At 42.3% G+C, this 23,234-nt stretch overlaps 1 protein-coding gene across 1 annotated transcript in view; it reads right to left on the bottom strand.

Annotated features, from left to right (window-relative positions):
- Positions 1-3,587: 3,587 nt before the first annotated feature.
- LOC135200296 (transmembrane 7 superfamily member 3-like) overlaps positions 3,588-23,234 on the bottom strand; it is a 109,401-nt gene continuing 89,754 nt past the window's right edge. Inside the window, 1 exon segment of the mRNA XM_064228804.1 lies at positions 3,588-5,270. Coding sequence (XP_064084874.1) covers positions 4,690-5,270 — 581 coding nt within the window. The 3' untranslated portion in view covers positions 3,588-4,689.

The raw sequence follows: 23,234 nt of genomic DNA, 5'->3' as shown, positions 1-23,234 counted from the left end.
TTCCCTACAAATATTTATTTATCTATTAGTTGAACATCAAATGACAAAGCATACTAAGATATAAGAAATCAATGCCAAACATTAGACAAAGGTTGAATAAGCAGCTAATTAAGTGCTACTAAAAATGTACCTCATCTGATTTTGTTTAATGCACCTAACACAACTACAACTCTGCAAACGACAAAGAACAATGCATTACCCCTATGATACCTTATACCAAACACAACTTTACCTTTAATCATTCACATATATCACTGTCCGAATGTATCCTTGAACAAGAGATAACTATAGTAATTTTAAAACTTTTAGTGTTTTACATAATCTTATCCCTACCAAAAGCAGAGAAAGTACAGAAATCACTACTGACACTACAGACACTTATGTATGAGATGAGAGTATGATAGCACTCGTCATTTTTCTATAACCAGATTTCATATAAAACAGGGGTTTGCGTACCTACATAACAATGGGAAGACACTTTTAATACCTTTGTTTTGCTCTTGAGCAATCAATATTCTCATGATAATTTCCCCCAAAACAACAATTAAATAAACATTGCAATAAAGCAAAAAGATACTTATACTGTATTAAGTTTAAATATCCAGAACCAAAGCCTTTGGGCCATTACTATGAAAATTATTTATTTCATCTCAATGGTCTTGTCAAACTATTTAACTATATAAATAAAACTAATTATGAGTGGAGGGTGGCAATATCATAGTACTCATAGTACATGCCTGGTTAACACAAGAGTAAGATTATCAAATTGAGGATAATAATGGAAAACAACGGGGACATTCATTATAGTTGACAATAGTATGAAAAAAAAACTCCATAATTATTACAGTAACACTACTAATATTATCCTTATTATAGTGCAGTTTACAGACATCACAGAGTCACTCTTCTAGGTTCTCATAGGAATCACCTACGGGATTTGATCTTAGGACTAGAAGCAAATACTGGAATAAAGGAAAATTAGAAAAGTTTAAAGTTGGGTTGGAAAAGACCAAAAGGGCAGATCAAAATAGGTTAAAAGCAATGAAACACATAAAAGTGATGCTGCAAAGTCCCCTCAGTATGATCTACAGCGTACCATCCAAGACACACTGCACACATGAAGGGATAGGATTGAAGGGATAGGATTGAATGGATAAAGAGATATCAAACAAAACCACATGTCCACACTTCCACAGAAGCATGTCTTATTAGAAGAGAGACCAGCAAAAGAATGGAGAGTTGTTACTAACATCACCTCTGCAGTAGCTCACTTTGGCTTTGCAGCCAATACTGGTATCCACCAAAATTTGATATCTACTTTCTGTTTCATCAGAGAAGAACAAAATCTGAACATACCTGAACTTTAAGAGCATGTACTTCATGGAATAATACTTACATCTAGTTGCATCAGCAACTGAGAATTTGAAAGCTACTCCATTATTGTAGCTTGCAGAGGAATTCCATAAGAAAACTCAAAATAATAATGAAAAGCATACATTCACAGAGTGTAAGGGTACATTTTTCCAGAAAACATCATGTAATTCAAACTGAGATGTTAAGATGAAAATTTCTCAGACACATTTTACTACAACTGTGGGTCCTAAAGGCACCTTCTGTGTTTCTAGAGCATAGCGCTACACCTAACTAGAACTGAATCCTCGAGAGAGTTGTACTTTCCTCTCGCCAGACATTTCTTCAGCTTTTTAAGGTTAGATAAAATGTACTAAATCATTACAATTATATGGATAAATTATTTAATGAAAACATCATAATGCACTTTTAAATTATTTTAAAATGTAATAAATGCTTATAAATATAAAAATAAGTTGAGATAAACTGATTATTATTAAAAACACTTATCTTCTCAATAGAATTTGATTCACATGTCACTACATGCACCAATTCACTACAACTGTAATACAATTATTTTATGAAATTATAAATACCACAAGAAATGAAAAACTCAGCAAAAATATTGTATACTGTCAAATACAAAATATGAAAAGAATAAATTCAACTATGAATTTAACTAATATTACTTCTGTGCGTTAACTAACCACATAAAGTACAGTTGTGTAATCTAATCAATGAGTAATTCCTAGACTCATTAGGATGGCCCAGTGGATCTGTTCTTAGGCACTGGATGAAAACTGGGGCAATAGGGAGTTCAAAAGCTGGGCACCCAAGCAGGGAGAGAGCAAAGAGAACAGATGTGAATAATAAAATATGAGGGCATGGCAACTGAGGAATGAGAAGACAATACATAGGACATATATGACTGACTACAGTGCTCTGGCACTCCTGAAATGACTGCAAGATGAATTACAATACAGTAATCAAGAACTGACCCAATTTAACCAACCAAACCTTTCTAACTGAAGATTTTGTATATGTGTTCCTTAACAAATAAAAAATATAAAAAATGGGAATTCCAAAATACCAATTGCCCAAGAATGCATGAGTCATCTTTTATTTCAAACTAACATTTATGTACTTCACTTTTATATTAAGTAATAATTAACTTCAATAATACTGGAGAATGAAAGTTAAAAATCACTAATTAAGCACTCAAAAGTTATGGGGACTAGATGACTGACTTCATAAATGCAGTACCATATGCATAATTTATGCACTGCCACAACGATCACTTCCCTTTTATAAAACACATTAGGCACATACCTTAAATGAAAATGCACCAATAACAACATTTATTACTGATTAATGCAAGGTTAGATTCCTTAGCGGTACAAAGGTACCCTTGTAAAAAATTAACCTTTGAGAAAGGGCACTGCAAATACGTATTCCTCTGGAACCAGTCCAACAAGAATGTAGTAAAGAACTATCTCACACTTCTAATGTTTAATATATTAATCTATGTGGGACAAATGCAGTATTCCAATATGGAGTCATAAAGCTGCCACTGTCAAGGTGAAAAGTTGAAAATGTACCTATTTCTGGATTTTTATTTTATTTATTTATTTACTTAATTTGAGGAAATGGCACAGGAATACTTTAACTGACCAAACTGTGTACTTTATGGAGTGTCTCTTTTAGCACTAATATTCTTCACAAGTTACCTCATCTTCCTAGAACAGACTGGTCTAAGATTTTATAGAAATGCATATTCAAGCATGTATTTAGGTTGCAAATGCAAAAGAAGGAACAAATAGAATTTTTTCTTAAATACACAAAATGCCTTGCATAAAACAGCTATAAGCAGTTCATTATATGTAATGAACATTTATCCTGAGATTGATATACTTCTTAAATAATTCTATTGATTTCAAGTACAGCAGTCCCCCCGGGTTACGAGACGTCTCGGCTACGACATCCAAGGTTACGACGCTTTTCAATTATATTAATCAGAAATTATTTCCAGGGTTACGACGCATGTTCCAGGGTTACGACGCCTACAAACGCTGATCTGGCAGATGAAATATGACACCAAATCACAAAATAATCAATATTTTAATTTTTTTTTTTTTTTTTGATGAAAAATGCAATAAGAATGCAGTTTACATAGTTTTCAATGCACCCAAAGCATTAAAAGTAAGGTTTTCTTAGGATTTTTTTATGATGTTTCTGGCTTACGACGATTTTCGGCTTACGACGCGTCTCAAGAACAGAACTCCTGTCGTAACCGGGGACTGCCTGTAAACAGATAATGATACATTGGATTTCAGACAGTCAACATGTAATGGTTTAACATGGTTTAGCACTAAAATATGGCAAGAGAGGGCTAAAATAAAAAATGTGTGTGAACAGCAAAATGAAAAATACAGGGCATATATAATAGTATTATATACATTTTTAGTAATTTTTACACTAGCACTTACCTTTATTATTTGTCTTGCAAAAGCATTGCTCCTGGGAAATAGTGAATCTCTTCAATGGTCTCTCTTTCAACAAACTACCATACTAACTTAACAGAACATGCTTGCCACACCAACTGCATATTTATCAAATATCTCACATTTTCGCTTTCAAGACATCTTAATCTCATAAACACAGTAAGATTAATGATATCCAGCAAAACTAAATATAACAAGAGATCAGCACTAAAGTAAATTAATCCTTTGAAAAACACAATAAAATTTCTACATAATATACAGGAAGTCCCCAGTTATCGGTGGACTTGGTTATCAGCGATCCAGTTTTATGGGGCTTGTCTAGCGCCATAAAATCGGCAATTTATGGCGCCATAATGGGACGAGTTCTGGTTATCGGCGCCATAAGGGTTCTTATGGTGAGCCATAAGTGTGCTTATGGTGTCAATAACCGGTTACTGGCGCCATAAGCCCCATTATGACACCATAAATCACTGAGTTTCGGTTAATGGCAATTTTCACTTATCGGCACACCCCCGGGAATGGAACCCCTGCCGATAACTGGGGACTGCCTGTATTAATAAATTTCCCATCTGCTTTAATTAAAAATATATTCAAATATATTTTTGACAAGGGATTAATCTGTGTCAAGTATCATTCAATAAATATCTTTAAACATATGCTTTAATGTACCCATTTTCACAATAACTGAAAACACAATAACAATTTGAGACAAAATTGCAGAGTATTCTTCACTGCATTGTGGAGATGCAATGAATGAGAAGTAAAGTATATTCCTGCAATAAAGACACACTATATGATAATTTATATGAACAATTTACATAAATTCGACTGCACTTTTCTATGTATCTTCCTGAGTGTGACCATTGTAAGCATCATCAAGAACAACCTGTGATTTCCCAAAAGCACAACAAGATACTGGGGGATCCTGCAGCATCTCTTCATCAGCTGTCGGCTCGGGAATGTCTTGTGCCTGAAGCAATTCCTCATCTTTCCCCCTTCCACCTCTCATTTTCTCATACCAGCCACTCATTCTCTGCCTTACAATATTCCATCTGGAGTCACTAGGTTCTGGTTCATCATCATTGGCATCTTGAGTCAAGGTCCTTGCATGGCGTAAACTTTCATAGCCAGACTCAGCAGGGTTGTGCTCCAAGCAGGTGATGCGTTTCCATAACAGTCTAAATGAATAACTTAACCTTAATTTCCAAGTTGGGTGGTCTTCTATACCTACACCACCTGGATCAGGATCCATAGGTAAACAAGAGAATATCTTATCAAACACAAAATTGAATGCTTTTTTTGTAGCAATCCATGAGGCCCGATTCGGAGGGTAAAAGGGAGGGCCAGAGCGATCTCTATACAACTGGTATGTCATTCCTGCCCCGAACAGAAAAATCCATAGGCACAGTAATATAATATCTGAAATGAAAAAAGTGAACAATATGAATAAGACAAAATAATCATATTCTCTGGAAAAAACTACAAAAACTAAAAAACTGTTTCTACAATACATAAATATTTTCATACATACTAATTTATCATAATTATGCATTTATCCATATCCCAAATGCACCAGTCTTTCAAGTAAAACCATGAATGTCTCAACAACACCCTATTTTTTTTATGTATGGCAGCAGGACTTAAGAGGCAAATGTTAATTTCCACAGTCTGAGCAAAGTTCCAAAGTTACAGCAATAACATAGAAAGACAAATGAGATGTGTCACTATTGTCTGCCATTCACAATACAGATGTGATGGAAAATGACAAACAAGGAAATATAAAAAAAAAAAGCTTAAGCTCATATGGACTGTAACAGAACAATGGGAGGTATTGTTTGTTTTTGAATGAAAAGGAAATCTTGTCAACTTAAAAGTTGTATAAGATCATTTTTAAACATCAGAAAATAAAACCATTTTTTTATTTCTCCTGTGCTTGTTTGCCTCCAGAGTTATCCGTGAATGTAAAAATGTTATACTTCAGAGTCTAATAACATGTTAAGTAATAAAAATCTTTCAATAAAAATCACAATTTTTTAAAGTAAATTGTATTTTTCCTAACTATACAAACCTGAGGTTCTTTACATAAGGAATTACTATTCAGTGCCAGCTGGATCGGTCGGGAGATTTACTAACAAGGTAGTTCGGCAGTAACTGCTTGTCTGATGGTCGGGAGTCCTGCCCAACTGGAGGTAAACATACTTTGCTTTAGGCCCAGGAACAGAGTGAGGGGTGGCATGAGGTAGAACTATATGTAAAGGACCTAAGGTTTGTATAGTTAGGAAAAATACAATTTACTTTCAAAACTGTGATTTGTTCAGACACGTAATACAAACCCTCGGTCCTTGACATAAGGAAGACTCACTTGTTGGTGGGAGGAATCTAAGTCTTGTGAACAGACTGGTGTTCGCCCAATCTGGGTTCCCTCCCTGGTCGCATGAGCAAAGGTGGGGGAACCTAGCCTCTGTCCAACTGATTGGAGTGTGCACTGCAAGGTCAGTGGTCAGACCTCTGGACCAATTCATAAGAGGGAGGCAAGCGCACCTCTTATGAATAGCAAGCAAGAACTAGGTCTTATGTAAGAGCCAAATATAAAGTATTGGGTTTGTCTCTTACTGGTGTCCGCTTCCCCCCTTGCTAGGAAAGGGACGGATAAACGCTTCTATCCCTAATGAAAGGGATAGAATGGAGCTTGGTTACGTAGCTTACTTGCATCGTGACGACCGCTACCCTCTGCCCACAGGGAGAGGGAAGAAAAAGAGGAGGTAGAGAATCCAGTCACACTCTTATTCACTCTCCATTCATGCAGTCTCACAAGGACGAGATGCTACCTTGTCCTGTAAAGGAGCTGGGTAAGCTACATAACTTGTTGAGCAGCTACCACGAGTCCCGAGGAAAAAGTGTCCAAGGACCTGTGGGCAATATCCCGAAGGCAGAAGGAGGTGAAGGTGGTCTGGTTGACCCAAACCCCTGCCTTCAGTACCTGTACCACGGACAAGTTCTTGTGGAATGCAAGGGTTGGACCAATGTCTCTGACTTTGTGGGCTCTCGGACGAAAGGTACTGGTGTCGACACTCCTGCCGGAGTCATACGCTTTCTGTATTACCTCACAAAGCCAGAAAGAAACAGTGTTCTTGGACACTTCTTTCTTGGTTATCCCGGTGCTAACGAAGAGGCGTCGACACTCAGGCTTGAGGTGTCAAGTTTTCTTCAGATAGCGCCATAGCACCCTCACAGGACAAAGCAGCATCTCATTCGCATCATTATCGGTGAAGTCTTCTAGGGAGGGAATTGTGAAGGACTCAAACCTGGCATCAGGGACCGAAGGGTTCTGAGTCTTTGCTACGAAATCTGGGACGAAATCGAGCATAACTGATCCCCATCCCCTCGAGTGTTTAACATCGAAGGAAAGACTTTGAAGATCTCCTACTCTCTTCGCCGATGCCAGGGTCAGCAGAAAGACGGTCTTGAGGTTCAGATCCCTGTCTGACAACTCTTGGAGCAGCTTGTAGGGTCTGTGAGTCAAGCTTGTTAAGACAAGAGTCACATCCCACCCTGGGGGCCCGAGTTCCCTGGGTGGGCAAGACCTCTCGAAGCTCCTCATTAGGAGAGATATTTCCATGGAGGAGGAAATATTGACTCCTCGCAGTTTAAGGACTAGGGCCAGGGTGGCTCTGTAGCCTTTGACTGCGGAGACAGAGAGGAGCTTCTCTCGGCGAAGAAAGATGAGGAAATCCGCTACCTGCTGAAGAGTGGCTCTGAGCGGAGAGACCACGTCTACGACACCAACAACAGAAGACGGACCACTTTCCCTGGTATACTGCTGTGGAGGACTGTCTGAGGTAACAAGCCATCTCTGTTGCTGCTCGGCGAGAAAAGCATCTCGCTTGCAAAAGATGGTGGATAACCACCAGCCGTGAAGACACGGGGAATGAACTGCCTGGTGGTACCGTTCTACGTGCAGTTGGCACAGCAAGTTGTGCCATGAGGGAATCTCTCGCGGTGCCTCCGAGAGAAGAGCCAGCAGGTCCGGATACCAAGTGGCCTCAGGGTGCCACCAGAGTCATCCGAAGATTGGTGGTGATCAGCCCTCTCCTGATCACCTTGTGAATCAGGCAGAACGGGGGAAAGGTATAAACTGCGAGGTTGTCCCACAGGTGTTGGAATGCGTCCTCTACAGCTGCCCATGGGTCCGGCACAACTGATAAGAAAACCTGAAATTTTCTGTTGTGCTGGGTGGCGAACAGAGCCACTACTGGACGCCCCCATAGGTCGAAGAGCCTTTCTGCCAAAGTCTGGGTATAGAGACCATTCGGTCCCAATCACCTGATTCTGGTGGCTGAGCTTGTCTGGCACTACATTCCTCTTGCCTGGAATATATCTGGCTGACAGCTCTACCGAGTGAGCTATGGCCCAATTGTGCACCTGCATCGTCAACTGATGCAACGGGAGGGACACTAGGCCTCCTGTTTGTTGACGTATGCCACTACCGTGGTGTCCCATCAGTCAATCCCAGAACTCTTGGAGTGCAAAGAATGCAGCCTTGAGTTCCAGGAAGTTGATGTGAAGGTGCCTGTCGTGATGGTTCCACACTCCTGCAATCAGCAACTCTTCCAGGCGTGTGCCCCAACCCTCGGTCGATGCATCTGAGAACAGCACCATCTCCGGAGGGGGGGTGTGCAGGGGCACTCATATTACGAGGTTCCTGTCGTCTAGCCACCAGGCCAGGTCCTCCCTTACTTCCTCTGTGAGAGGAACCAGGAAGGATTGTGGATCCCGTGCCTGTGACCAGCACTCCTTTAGTCTTCACTGGAGAGACCACAGGTGAATATGCCCGTGAGGAACTAACTTCTCTAATGACGACAGGTGACTGATCACGACTTGCCACTGCTGAGCTGACTGTTCCTGTCGTGACAGGAACCGTCTGGCTGCCTCCCTGAACCTGCTGATCTGCGAGTCTGTGGGGAAGACTCGTGCTGCTACCGTATCGATATCATGCCCAGGTACTTTATCCTCTGCTTGGGTTCGAGATCTGACTTCTCGACATTTACCATGATCCCCAGGTTGCGGCATAAGTCAAGGAGTCGATCTCTGTCCTGTAGCAACTGCGAGCAGGAGCTCGCCAGGACCAGCCAATCGTTGAGATACCTCATCAGACGTATCCCGACTGAATGGGCCCAAGCCGACACCAGAGTGAACACTTGCATTAACACCTGTGGGGTGGTTGAGAGACCGAGACAAAGTGCCCTGAATTGGTACACCATCCTGTCGAGGATAAAGCGGAGGTACTTCTTGGAGGACTGGTGGACGGGTATTTGGAAACACACATCTTTCAGGTCCACCGAAAGCAGGAAATTCTCCCTGATGGAATCAAGCACTGAGGGTGCTGTTTCCATCGTGAACCGAGTCTGGCGAACGAAATGGTTCAAGGGAGAGAGATCTATCACCGGTCTCCAGCCCCCCATAGACTTCTCCACCAGGAAGAGTCGGCTGTAGAAACCCGGTGACTGATCTTGCACGATCTCCACAGCTCCTTTGTTCAGCATGGTCTTGACTTCTTGTCTCATTGCTACATCCCTGGCAGAACCGAGGACGTACATCTGAAGGTGGACCGGGTGTGAAGTGAGGGGTGGCCTCGATTCCAAGGGCAGTAGGTATCCCTCCCGAAGGACATCCACTACCCAGGTCTTAGCTCCGTAGTGCTGCCAAGTTGCTCAATGGCTCTCACCTGGCAACCCACCCACTTCCAGCAGCAGGTGAGGGGGAACGCCTTCCCTAGCGTTTCCCTCTCTTCCCCTTCCATTTAACCATTCTCCCGTAAGAGAAGCAGGCTTGAGAGGAGGGCTGACGCTCACTCCTCGAAGTGAAAGACGAAGGCTGGGTCTTTCCTCACGCTGCCCTCGACTGTGCTAGCGTCTTGGGAGCGGAAGAAGCGCTAGCCAAGCTCTGAGGCTTGGCCACAGTTGATCGAGACTGCCCAGAAGTCTTCAAAACTGCCTGGTGTACTAGGCGGTCACTGTCCTCAGTTCTCTGCTTTTCCACCGCAGCGTCCACCATCTCTCTGGGGAAAAGAGAGGAGGAACCCAGCAACGGTCCGTTTCGTAGACCCAATGTTACCTCTCAACTGGCAGCTCTGGTTACCCGAGACAGGATTGAGTCCCGTCTTCTCAGAACCCGGTTGCCCCACAGGTTGGCTGTCTGGTGGGCAAGGTAGGAGATGGCTCTACCTCCAGACTGGCAGAGTCTCCTGAACACCGAGTCTTCCTTGGGAACGATAGGTCCCAAGGAGGCTGCGACTCTGGATACTGTGAGGGACCAAAGATCCAGCCAGGAGACGGCCTGGAAAGCTGCCATGGCAGTAGATTCCAGGGCCGATGCCTCTTGCTGTGAGAACCAAAGGTTCTCAGATAGCAGGTGATGAAGAGGCACTCCCGGAGTTAGCCTAGCTATCTCCGGATCAACTTGCTTGGTCGGCAACGGGTCTACCGAAGGCACGTAGAAACGCTGCTGGCGAGGCAGAGGAGGGGGAAGCAGCTTGTCCGACCTGCTGGACCCGAGTGAATCCTCCTGTCCAGAGATAAGAGCATTCACCTGGTCCAACACACCGTCGGCCAAGGTGGACTGAGGTAGACCTACTGTCACTCTGGGTTCCTTCTTAGGCCCCCAGAACGCCTCTAACCTCGATGGAAGGTCAGAGGGAGTAACCACCGATCCTTCTCCGAGGTCGTTGTGCTGACGAATCAGCGCAATAACCTCTGCAAAGGACCTCTGTATCTCAGGGGTGATTGCGTTCTGAGGCGATGGACCATCAGATCCATCCAGGCCGATCACCTCTCGAGACACTCTTCCTTCAGGAGGAAGAATCTTGCCAGACCCCTTGTGGTTTCCTTCAACCACTTGAGCGTATGATCTCCTAGGACTAAGGACTGAGCCAGGATCGTAGGCTCTCATGGCAAGACCGTAAGGAGCGCACTCCTTGTAGTCACTCCTGTTCACCTCGCTCCTCCCGGTGTAGCCCGAGAAGGTTGAAGGAACAGGTGTGGAAGACCTGACGCTCCTGCCCTGCTAACCCAGTGGTAATCGAGCTGCAGGCCTGGACCAGTGGTCTCCGTGCGGAGAAGCGCTGGACCGAGGACGGTAGCGTCGGTCTTGTGCGTCAGGGGAGCTGCTACCAGTCGTGCGAGCCGTCCGGTCCCGGTGCGGTGGGAGCAACGGTCGGGTGATTGGTAGTGTCCTCTACTGCGGTGAGAGCGAGCACCGTCCTCTCGACGTGCCACGGTACCAGAAGCAGCCGAGGCTGGACCTGGTGACCTCTTCCCAGCCTCGATACGTGAACGTCTGGTGGGACCGTCATGTCAACCCAAGGAAACGGGGGATTGCTGCAAGAGCGATCGCCGGTCTGGCGAGAGTCACCTGAGCGACTCTTGCCAACCTTCCACTCTGTGCCTGGATCCTGACGATGAGTATACTCAGCCGTCTGGTTCCTGGCTGCACGATCACCGGTAGGTGATCATACACTTGGTGGCGCTCGCGAGCGAGCGGCCAAGACGGTTCCCGGTCCGGAGGCGGAACCTCTGGAACCAGGAGCAGAGGTACCAGAGGTAGCTGGTACCCCTACAGTGCCCACTTCTTCTTCCCTGAAGAAGGAGAGGCAGTGTCCATTCCCAGAGGAACGAAAGGACCAGAGGAAGACCCACCTGTCCCGCTGGAGCAGGACAGAAACTTAGAAGTCTCTGAGCGAACTTCTTGGGGGGGAGGCCACCTTCTTCTTCCTCGGGTGGGGGGCCTTGGAAGTCGAAGGGGAAGAGGCGGCAGAAGACGACGACAGAGAAGATGACGATACCTTCCTCTTCTTCCTGGAATTCTTCTTCGCCAGCTTCTTCAGGACAGCAGACAGGTCCTCCATCCAGGATGGAGCTGGGGCAGTTGCAGTAGCAACACGGCCCAACTCCACCTGTCTGGAGGGACCTGCGGAAGCGGCAACACTTCCACGGGCAGGAACAGAGACAGCAGGTATGGCAACAGCTACAGGAGGACAGTCCAGAGGAGAGCTCTTCGGGCACTCGAAGTCAGGGGGCAGGGTGAGGACATCAAACCCAGGCAGCGGAGGAACTATCTCCCTCCGGGGCATGTACGGCAGCGGGGCTTGTACCGCGGCCGAAGGGGTGACCACCAGGTATGGTGGTGCAGCATAAACTGGTATCGACACTGTTGTGGTTGTCCTTGTCTCCATCCCGTGAGTGACAGGCTGCAGCCAGGTGATGAATCAGCCCCTGGCTACTCAGAGTGCCCAGGAGGCTTAAAGATCGATATACCTGCTGGAGGTCTCCACCCGCGGAGGCAAACACACCTGGAGAAGCAACAGTTAAGTTAATGGGGGGGTGTTCCTGTTCACTCAGAGGGGGAAGGATCCCACCCTGAACGGACAGAACACCCCGAGTACAACTCATGGTTGGGGTGTCGCCCTCCTTCCTCTGCGCTTGACAAATCAAGTAAAGAGGCAGAGGGGGACACGTCCCCCAAAGGGGAGAGAGCCATCCACGGGAGTTGACGAGGAGGAAGGAAGGATGATATGTCGGTCACCAAAGGTGTCAAGGGAGAGCTTTCCAACGACACCTTGGCGGCCTTACGTGGCCTCTTCCTCTTCTTGTACAACTCCCACTACTCCTCCGGCCAAGAGACACAAATATCACAACTCAGAGACCAAGAGCAATCATGCCCTCGGCATCTCGAACATAAGGGATAAGGGTCCACAGTTTCACTGGACCTGAAAGCCCCACACTTACAGCCTCCCACTTCAGGGTACACCCTCCGGTTGGATAGGGGGCTTCTCTGATTCGTGGGACTGCATGATCCAGTGATGCGATCCACGAATAATAATAAACAAATAATAAAAACAAAGTACTTACAATTACTCCACAATTATACACTAATAGAGAAAGGTTGAAGTAATCCAGTTTAACAATCTCACGACAGAGGCGGGCAGAGCGGCGAGCACACGTCTTCACCCAACGGCGGTCGAAAGTAAAATGATATGTTTACCTCCAGTCGGGCGGGACTCCCGACCATCGGACAAGCAGTTACTGCCAAACTACCTTGTTAGTAAATCTTATGACCGGTCCTGCTGGCGCTGAATAGTAATTCCTTATGTAAAGGACCGAGGGTTTGTATTACGTGTCGGAACAAACTGTGTTGTATATTACCCAATATGTATAGAACATCTAAAAACAATAAAAAAATAACATTCTCATGATAAAATACAATTTCATATAATACTTACCCAGTAACTACTTATCTAACAATTTCTTGCCTCAGCAGCTTGAAAATTAAAAAATAATAGAGTAATGCTTCACAAACTTAGTGCAGGTGACTGTTCCTGCCCACCAGTGGAAATACAAAGAACTATTTATGCCATATGTCAATCTGTGGGGAGGTGGGAGGGCTCTGTCAGTAATTACTGGGTAAGTTCTACATAAAATTTTATTTGATCATAAAAATTTCATTTTTATATAAGTAACTTACCCAGTACAGACAGCCCCCGGTTACCGACAGGGGTTTCGTTCCTTGGCCCTGACGCTAACCAAAAATTGCCACTAACCAAAATTCAAAAGACTATGGGCACCACAATCCACCTTAAGGTGCCCTAGACTTGTTAACAATGCCATAGACAGTGTCACGGCCAGATATTTTTCCCTAATATATGTAATAGCTCTTTCATGAAAATGTGGGATTTCATTTGCTAAATCATTTACTATGGTCTGCATGGTAGTTCTACAATTTTTAATGTCAGATCTGATGAACTTACTGGTAAATCTTGGCCTAGAATGAGAGACAGAGAGAGAGAGAGAAAAAAAAACACCTTTTTCAGACTGCTAACATTTCCTCCATCTCTTTATCTATCACATCTAGTTAAAAAAAACAAAAGAGAATGATAAAAGTATTATCAGTAACATTATAATCGTTGTTTAAACGTTACAGCCACAAACAACTGAATGACAACAGTTGTTTTGCTACAACAACTGAACCGAATCTGATAATAACAATGCTTTGCTTGCATTTTAGCCATCATATGATAGTAAAAAATTACCGCAGTTATGTTACAAAAGACGTTAATTAACCCTCTTACGCCGAAGCGGTAAAAAAAAAATTGTCTCCCGTGTGCCGGAGGTGTTTCAGAGTGAGCGCGGAAGCGGAAAAAATATTTTTTTCAAAAAATCACAGCGCACTTAGTTTTCAAGATTAAGAGTTCATTTTTTGCTCCTTTTTTTGTCATTGGCTGAAATTTAGTATGCAACCATCAGAAATGAAAAAAATTATCATTATCATATATAAATAATGCGATATATGATAGCGCAAAAACAAAATTTCATATATAATTGTATTCAAATTGCGCCGTGCGCAAAACGGTTAAAGGTAACATGTTACTTTTTTTTCGTTGTAATGTACACTAAACTGCAATCATTTTGGTATATAACACATTGTAAAACGATAAAAGCAACACAGAGAAAATGTTATCACAAAATAATGCATGAATTCGTACCGCGCGGACGTAAACAAATATTTTTTTCAAAAATTCACCATAAATCTAAATATTGTCCTGGAGACTTCCAATTTCTTTCAAAATGAAGATAAATGATTGAATATTACTATACTGTAAGAGTATTAGCTTACAATTGCAGTTTTCGACCATATCTGACGAGTTAAAGTTGACCGAATGTCGAATTTTTTTATATATATTTTTTTTATATGCAATTATTTCAGAAATAAGAAAAGCTACAACCTTCAAATATTTTTCGTTTTATTCTACATAAAATTGCGCACATTTTCATATATAAAACTCTATGAAATGCCTAATATGAAACGGAGCAAATATTCCGAGAATGGTACGTACGCATTTCGGAGATTTGTGGCGGAGAATCCGCGCGCGGAGGGAAGGAAAGATTTTTTTTTAAATTCACCATAAATCTAAATATTTTGCTAGAGACTTCGAATTTGTTTCAAGATGAAGATAAATGGCTGAATATTACTAGACTGTAAGAGTTTTAGCTTACAATTGCGTTTTTCGACCATTTCGGTAGAGTCAAAGTTGACCGAACGTGGTTTTTTTTCTATTCATCGTGATTTATATGCAAATATTTCAAAAATGAGAAAAGCTACAACCTTCAATTATTTTTTGTTGTATTTTACATGAAATTGCTCACATTTTCATATATAAAACTTTATGTAACGGCTAATTTAAAATGGTGCAAACATTACCACAATCGCACGTACGTATGATTTTTTCGGAAGTTACCGCGCGGACGTAAAGAAAATGTTATTTTTTTCATAAATTCACCATAAATCGAAATATTGTGCTAGAGACTTCCAATTTGTTGCAAAATTAAGGTAAATGCTTGAATATTACTAGAATATAAGCGTTTTAGCTTACAATTGCGCTTTTCGACCATTTCGGTAGAGTCAAAATTGACCGAAGGTTGAAATTTTGGCAATTATCGTTATTTATATGAAAATATCTCAAAACTGATAAAAGCTACAACCATGGGTTGTTTTTAGTTGTATTGTGCATGAAATTGCACACATTTCCATATATAAAACTTTATATAACGGCTAATTTTAAAATGGTGCAAACATTACCACAATCGCATGTATGATTTTTTTCGGAAGAGTTACCGCCGGCGGTGGAACGTAAGGAAAAAGTTTTTTCATAAATTCACCATAAATCGAAATATTGTGCTAGAGACTTCCAATTAGTTGCAAAATTAAGGTAAATGATTGAATATTACTAAAATATAAGTGTTTTAGCTTACAATTGCATTTTTCGACCATTTCGGTAGAGTCAAAGTTGACCGAGGGTTGAAATTTTGGCAATTATCGTTATTTATATAAAAATATCTCAAAACTGATAAAAGCTACAATCATGAGTATTTTATTGTTGTATTCTACATAAAAATGTGCACATTTTCATATATAATACTTCTTGTAACGGCTAATTTACAATGGTACAAAAATTATGTCAAAGTGACGAAATAATTTCCGAGATGTGTCACACACACTTTTTAGTGCGGCAAGAAAGAAATTCGCGCTTGCGCGCCTGCGTAACGATTGTAAACAAAACAACACCTTGATCCGTGAACTCCCAGCATCCCCCAAGGCGCGTGATTCAAAAGTTTTAGGCTGGTAGGCCTATAAGTATTTTTCCGCGAATTTAAAAAAAACTTTTGTAAGTCGACGTAAAATACGTCCAGTCGGCACACTGGAGACAAAAAATGTCGACGTAAAATACGTCCAGTCGGCGTAAGAGGGTTAAGTAAAACAGGACTTAAATATTTTTGCATTATACCTTTATTTGCTATGGAGAAAATATTAGCAAGGAAATATAGTACTGCACAATGACTGAAATTTCCACAATCTATACATTTTTTCTATTTGTAATATGTATACTGTTTTCTATATGTAATACTGTTTATGTGCTTATATCACAAACTGTCCCCTGATTTTGTACAAAACTCAAAATAGCAAGCCAAAATACTAAGCACAATTTTCTCCCCATTATGCACTGTCCTTACACTTCCAGTTCTCTGCAAGGAAAATTGAATGAAGTTAAATTAATCCATTTGTTACGCTAATTGGTAAACTAGGTAACAAACACAAGACTTAAGTTTCTACACTCAAATCTATCATATATCAATCGAGACTCAGATATGTGTTCACTACCAAAGAAAATCAGTCTGGTAGCAAACTCAAAAGTATGTTATTACTCTATTCGGAAAAGGCAACAAATGCAATGTACAATGTTTACATTATTACGTTACTTACTCGTAACATGTCTTGAACATAAGTAGGTATTAGTTCGGCAACTAATGCAACGTTTACATTGTGACGCCACTTACTCGTAACATGCCACGACTGTAAGTATTAGTTCAGCAACAAATACAATCTTACATTATTGCATTAACGTTAAAGGGTGGTAGCACGGTAAATTACCCAACCAGTAGTTACCAGTATGATTGTGAATTCGCTACTGCATCAAAATATGAAAAACTCGAATCAGGCCCATTAATAACAAAACAATAACATATGCTATCCTGAAGGCTGAATGCTTGAAGGTTACCCGAAATTGGCAATAATCGTTCACCAAAATCCTGTCTCCAACCGGCAAATTTAAGAACACAGCTGCCATCAACAAACAGTGACACCCGAACGCCAGCAGAAATAGAATGAAGTGGTCTGCTAGTAGTTCTTGGTATTCACGTTGGTGGGCGGGACCAGTCACCTGCACAAATTCGGTGAAGTGTTACCTGCAAATTTTTTAACTTTCAAGCTGCTGAGGCAATAAATTGTTAGCTAATTCATTACTGGGTAAGTTACTTATATAACACCTTATTTCTTGACACACATTTGCCAAAAAATGTGAAGGGGAAGGGATTAATGGGTTTGTACATAAAAACATAAACTTTTGCCACAGCCCCACTATCATATATTTATCTCTCTGCTAAAACCATAATAGTACTGCATTCTCATAATTTCTGTTTTTAAGAAGGATATCCAGACCCCTGTAGGTAGCTAAATGTTAAAAGTCAATGTAGATGGAAGCATGGCAGAGATGGTCATATCTATCATCTTCCTCAATTGTATCTGCATGCATGAGTTCAAATATGGACGGTATAATCTCCTTCTGTTTAGTCAGTTATAGTAAACCTCCACATTTACAGGGGATAAGATACCAGACACCCGCGAATACCCAAAATCTGCAAATACTTAAAACCCCCTCTAAAACACTTAGAACTACCTATTTTGATAGTTAAAACACAGAAAAAAACTCTAAAAATGCTTATACAGTATTCCCCTGTATTCGCGGGGGATGGGCACCCGACACCCCTGCAAATAGCTCGAACCCGCGAATAGTTAGAACTTCCCTCTAAAAATGCTTATATATCTGCCTACCTTGAAAGTTAAAAAACCAAATGTATACTTAAAGTATCATCCTACATCAAATATACCATTGAATTGGTATTATTAATATAATTTTAAAGTTTCCTTGAACATTTTACCATTAGAAATATATAAACAGCCAATAACAGATAGAGAGAGAGAAAAACTCCTTACGATATCAAAAGATTGAAATGCACTTTATAGGCAACACTTCTTCCCTTCCCATAAAAACAAATATCTTTTCCAGAGAAGAGAGAAAGAGAGGGTTGAACAAGTATCTATTTATCTGTTTATCAATTCTTTTGCTGAGAGAGAGAGAGAGAGAGAGAGAGAGAGAGAGAGAGAGAGACTAGAGAGAGAGAGCGAGAGAGAGAGAGAGGGGGGAGAGAAGAGAGAGAGAGAGAGAGTGTTACCATTATGACATACACATCTTGTAGAGAGAGAGAGAGAGAGAGAGAGAGAGAGAGAGAGAGAGAGAGAGAGAGAGAGAGAGAGAGTTGTTCTTACAATACTTAAAAGAGTGAAATGGAAAGATTATTGTATATAAAATACTCACATATGAATTTTGCAATTACAGTTTTAGTATTATTATTATACATATTATAGTATTTCTGGGCTCAGCTCGTGTCGGCCTATAAAAGTATCCTTAATATCATTCTTTCTAGGTAAAATTAATCTAAAATTACCAGAGAAAAACAAAATTAAGAAAATGTCAGTAAAACTGACTCGCTCACTCTATAAAAGAAGTGTCGGTATGAGAATATAGGCGAGTGGGATCACTACCACGAGTCATTCACCATTTAGACCTTCCAATATAAAATCCCCACCAGAGAGAGCTGATACCAAAGGGTGATGCGGTCCGCTACTACTACTAACTATACCGACGCCATTGGACAGCAGCGCCCCTAAGCGGTCATCCTTAATCTATGACATCTTGTCCTGCAGGGTGGGTAAAGAAGACAGGGTGGGTTTCATAGGGCGACACGAGCCAATCACCCAGAAATAGATTTTTCCTACGTCAAAATCCCTTTTCTGGGCTCAGCTCGTGTCGGCCTATGAAAATGTACCAGAGAAACAGACAAGATGGGAATAAGGACAAATGAAACCCAATAGTAAAAAAAAGAGATATACAGTAAGTCCTCGGGTTACGCTGGTCTCGACTTACGATGTTTCGTGGTTACGAACGCGCCCCCATAAAAATATAAAAAATAATATTTTGCGTCGTTCCGTCTTACGCGGTTTAGCGTCGTAAGCAACGTAAACAAAAACGCGAACAGTTTTCCAGGCGCACGGCGGAAGGAATACGCTTTGTGGGGGAGAGGACGGCGTCGCTTCGCTACGCTCATCCTCCCGCCCATACGCCATATTGGTTGTTTACACTGCCTCTCTCTCCCTCGTGTTGTATCGTTTTTTTGTAACTTTTTGCTCTTTGTTATGGCTCCCAAGCGCAAGGCGGACTCTTCTGATGGTAGTGCATCGAAGAAAAGAAAGGCCATCACCATGGAAATTAAAGTGGACATTATAAAGCGATCCGAGAAGGGAGAAACGCCAACAAACATTGGCCGCTTAAGAAGGTAGAGAGGCCTGCAGAAGATCCTGTACCCTCTACCTCAGCTGCCTCTGCTAATCCAGCACCTTCTGAATGTTCTGCTAACCCAGACTCACCTGCCCCAGTATCTCCAGCACCTTCTGTAGGTTCTGCCTCACCTAAAGACTCACCTGCCCAACACTCTCCACTAGTATGTTCTGCCTCACCTCAAGAATCACCTGCCTCACATCTCCAGTACTAGTATGTTCTGGCCTCACCTCAAGAATCACCTGCCTCAGCATCTCCAGCAACTTCTGGAGGTTCTTTTTCTCTTCACTAACCTCCCCCAGTCTCTCCAGCACCGCAGCTTCCTCTCCAGTGTGCAAGCCAATCAAACTAATAAAGGTAAGGAATTGTTCTCTCGTTGTTATTGATAGGTATTTACATTAAATCATGTGGTATTTTTCAATGTTCCGACACGCTGAAAATCGTGTTACGACGCATCGTAAGAACGGATTAACGTCGTAACTCGAGGACCCCCTATAATATAAGTGAATCAGGGACATTACAGTATACAAACGAAGTACTTAAAGCTAACTTATCCTAATACAGTGGTATGATAAAGAAGGCAATCAATATAAATACTTAAAAAATTAACTTATATAGGACATAGTAACACATAATAATGTAATGGCAAAATAACAAAGAATGATTCACTTAAGATATTTACAAAATATACAAACACATTGTGTTCTACCCTAGCATAAATAAGGGTAGAAACACTGAAGTAACATTATATGTACATAATGTGGATGTCCCTAGAAAAACAAAAAAAAATAAGGGACAATCCACCAATATGATTCTAGCGGCTAAGGCTAGAGTATTCCGAGTAGCATGGCAATAGGGTGAGGCATGTTGGACGAGATAGGTAGAAAGGAGACCTGGATCTATACTACAACTACTATGCAGTATCAGGAGAAACATGTTTCCCGCTGCTACTGCAGAAATTTTAAAGATTCCAAGGACTTTAGATAATGACGTTTAAAGACTGTCGGTGATTTCCATCCAGTATACTTTTTAAGATCCTCAAAGTTCATATGTTGAAAGTAATTAATTGAGGTGGCTACTCTGATGTCATGTGCTTTTGGAAATGAATCAGGATTGGCTTGTTTAATGAAGTAAAGGATCTGTTGTCTGATTCCTTTTACTGATAAAGTGCCACCTTTTTCTCTCATAAAGAGAGAACCTGAGGATCTTGAGGATGTACGAGATAGAAAGGCTCTTAAAGTTGATACTGGGCAGAGAGAAGGATCTTGCGGAAGTGGATGACTTTCCAAGGAGCCCACCTTGCAAGGGGATCCTCATTTTTAGCTAAAAAGCTACGATCCGGTGAAAGTAGAACTTCTCCTGAGGGGAGGAATTCCCACAGACCCGCATCTCTGGATAGGAGCCGACAGTTCTGAAATTCTGGCTCCTGAAGCCAGGCTTAATAAAAATAACGTCTTTCTAAGAAGCATTATAAAAGTGCAAGACGAGTTGTCAGTATCTGAGGCTAGTTTGAGGACAATCATTTAAGAACCATGAAACTGCAGTAGGCCTTTGAGAGGGTCTAAGTCTAGCACAGGCTTTGGGAATAGATGTAAAGTAAGAATCTGTTAGGTCTATCTGGAAACCCAACTGAAAGATTTTCTTCAAAGCCGATTTATGAGTAGTAATGTGCTAGCTGCTAAGCCTTTTTCAACAAGGATCTGAAAAAGGATATAGCTAAGTTTAACTGTCATGGTTGTGGTGTTCGATTCTTTCAGGAGGATGCTAATTTTTTAACAGCTGAGTCATATTGTCTAATAGTTGACTCTCTTTTATCTGATTCTAGGAAGAGGATGTTTTGTGGATCAATGTTAGCATCTTTGTTAGCCGCAAACTTCATGAAGTCCATAAAGTTAGGGTCTGGAGAATTCCTGAGGAAGCGAACACAGTCCTCATTTGTACTGATTGTGACAGCTTGGGATTGGGAATCCGTTGAGGTCGGAGACCCAATTCCAGAAGCAGAGGATACCAGTTGCTTTTTGGCCAGTCTGGAGCAATCAGTGCTACTAGTCCCTTGAAAGTCCTCAGCTTGCTCAAGACCTTCAAAAGAAGATTCACTGGAGGAAAAACATAGATTTTCCTCCACTGATTCCAATCTAACGACAGGGCGTCCGTGGCATAAGCCAGAGGGTCCAGGTTGGGGGCCACATAGCAAGGGAGCTTGTGGTTCACTTGTGAGGCGAAGAGATCTACTTGGAGACCTGGGGACTCTCCGGCATATCCACTGGAATGACCCGTCGTCTAGAGACCATTCTGATTCCAGAGGGACTGACTGCTATCACATTTCTTACCCCCGCCAGGTGAGTGGCGGACAGATGCCATCTGTGTTTGTCTGCTAGTGCAAAAATGGCTATCATGACATGATTCACGTGTTTGGATTTGGACCCTCCCCTGTTGATGCAATGTACTACTACTGCACTGTCCAAAACCAGTCTTAGATGAGACTTCTTCGGGGGAAGGAGCCTCTTCAGGGTAAGAAATACTGCCATCGCTTCCAGGACGTTTATGTGAAGCTGGCGGAACTGAACCGACCAAGTCCCCTGAACTTGCTTGAATTGAGAATATCCCCCCATCCGGACAGGGAGGCATCCGTGTGAATGGTTAACACTGGAAGGGGATATTGAAGGGGTACCAATTTGGCAAGGTTCTTCACTTTTGTCCATGGACGGAGCTGATTGCGAAGGATCTGTGGGATTACTGACAACTTGTCTCGAGATTTGGCGTTTGCTCTTGATCGCAAAACTCGATTTATATCTTTTAGCCTTGCTTTCAGGAGGATGTCTGTCACTGAGGCAAACTGGAGAGAACCTAGGATTCTTGCTGGTTTTCTTTTCCTTGATGTTTGTTTGCATTTGAGAAATTGTTTCACAGACTTGGCTATTTCTTTTCTTTTGACCACCGGAATTGACAGATTGTGGGAAGACAAATCCCATTGGATTCCTAGCCACTGAAAACGAGACTCCGGAGTGAGCCTGGATTTCGTTTTGTTTATCTGGAACCCCAGATGTTCCAGAAATTGAACTACCTTCTTTGTGGCTTTGAGACATTCCTCGACCGTTGGTGCCCAGATCAACCAATCGTCGAGGTATGCTGCTACCGTTATCCCTTGAGTTCTCAACTGCTGAACTACCACTTCTGCTACTTTCGTGAATACCCTGGGGGCTACATTCAGACCGAAGGGCATCACTTTGAATGAGAACGTCTGATTTCCTAGTTTGAAGCCTAGGAATGGACGGAAGTGTCTGGCTATAGGGATATGATAGTATGCGTCTGTAAGATCGATGGAGGTTGTGACGGCCCCACGGGGAAGTAAGGTCCGTATGGTGAGCATTTTGAACTTGTCGCAACGAATGAAAGAGTTTAGCTTTGACAAGTCTAAGATTACCCTTCTTTTTGTTGAGCCTTTCTTTGGCACGCTGAATAAGCGACCTTGAAATTTTAGATGCTGACTCTCGCAATAGCTCCTTTCTGAAGGAGTTCCTCCGCATAATCTGTCAATTCCTTTGATGGTTCCTGATAGAATGATTTGATTGGAGGAGGATCTTTGATCCAACTCCAACCCAATCCTTTGGACACGATGCTCTGTGCCCATTTGCTGAACCCCCAACCTGTGACGGAAGAGGAACAGCCTCCCTCCTACCTGGGAGCCTCACTGTTGTTGGGCGGGTTGACCTCCGCGCCCTCCTCTGAATTGTCTACCTCTTGCAGCTCTTCCTGTGCCACGCTGGCGAAAGTGCCCCTCGCCCTGCTACCCCTAGAGAACCTATTAAAGGCTGGGTAGGCCTGGTTTTCGTACATAGAATTGAAGGCCGGCGAGACTGCGTAGGAGGTTGAAGGTT

This window comes from Macrobrachium nipponense, chromosome 26 (genome assembly GCF_015104395.2).
Source record: "Macrobrachium nipponense isolate FS-2020 chromosome 26, ASM1510439v2, whole genome shotgun sequence".
NCBI lineage: Eukaryota > Metazoa > Arthropoda > Malacostraca > Decapoda > Palaemonidae > Macrobrachium > Macrobrachium nipponense.
Note: the sequence above shows the minus strand (reverse complement) of the source record. Positions and strands in the feature narration are given on the sequence as shown.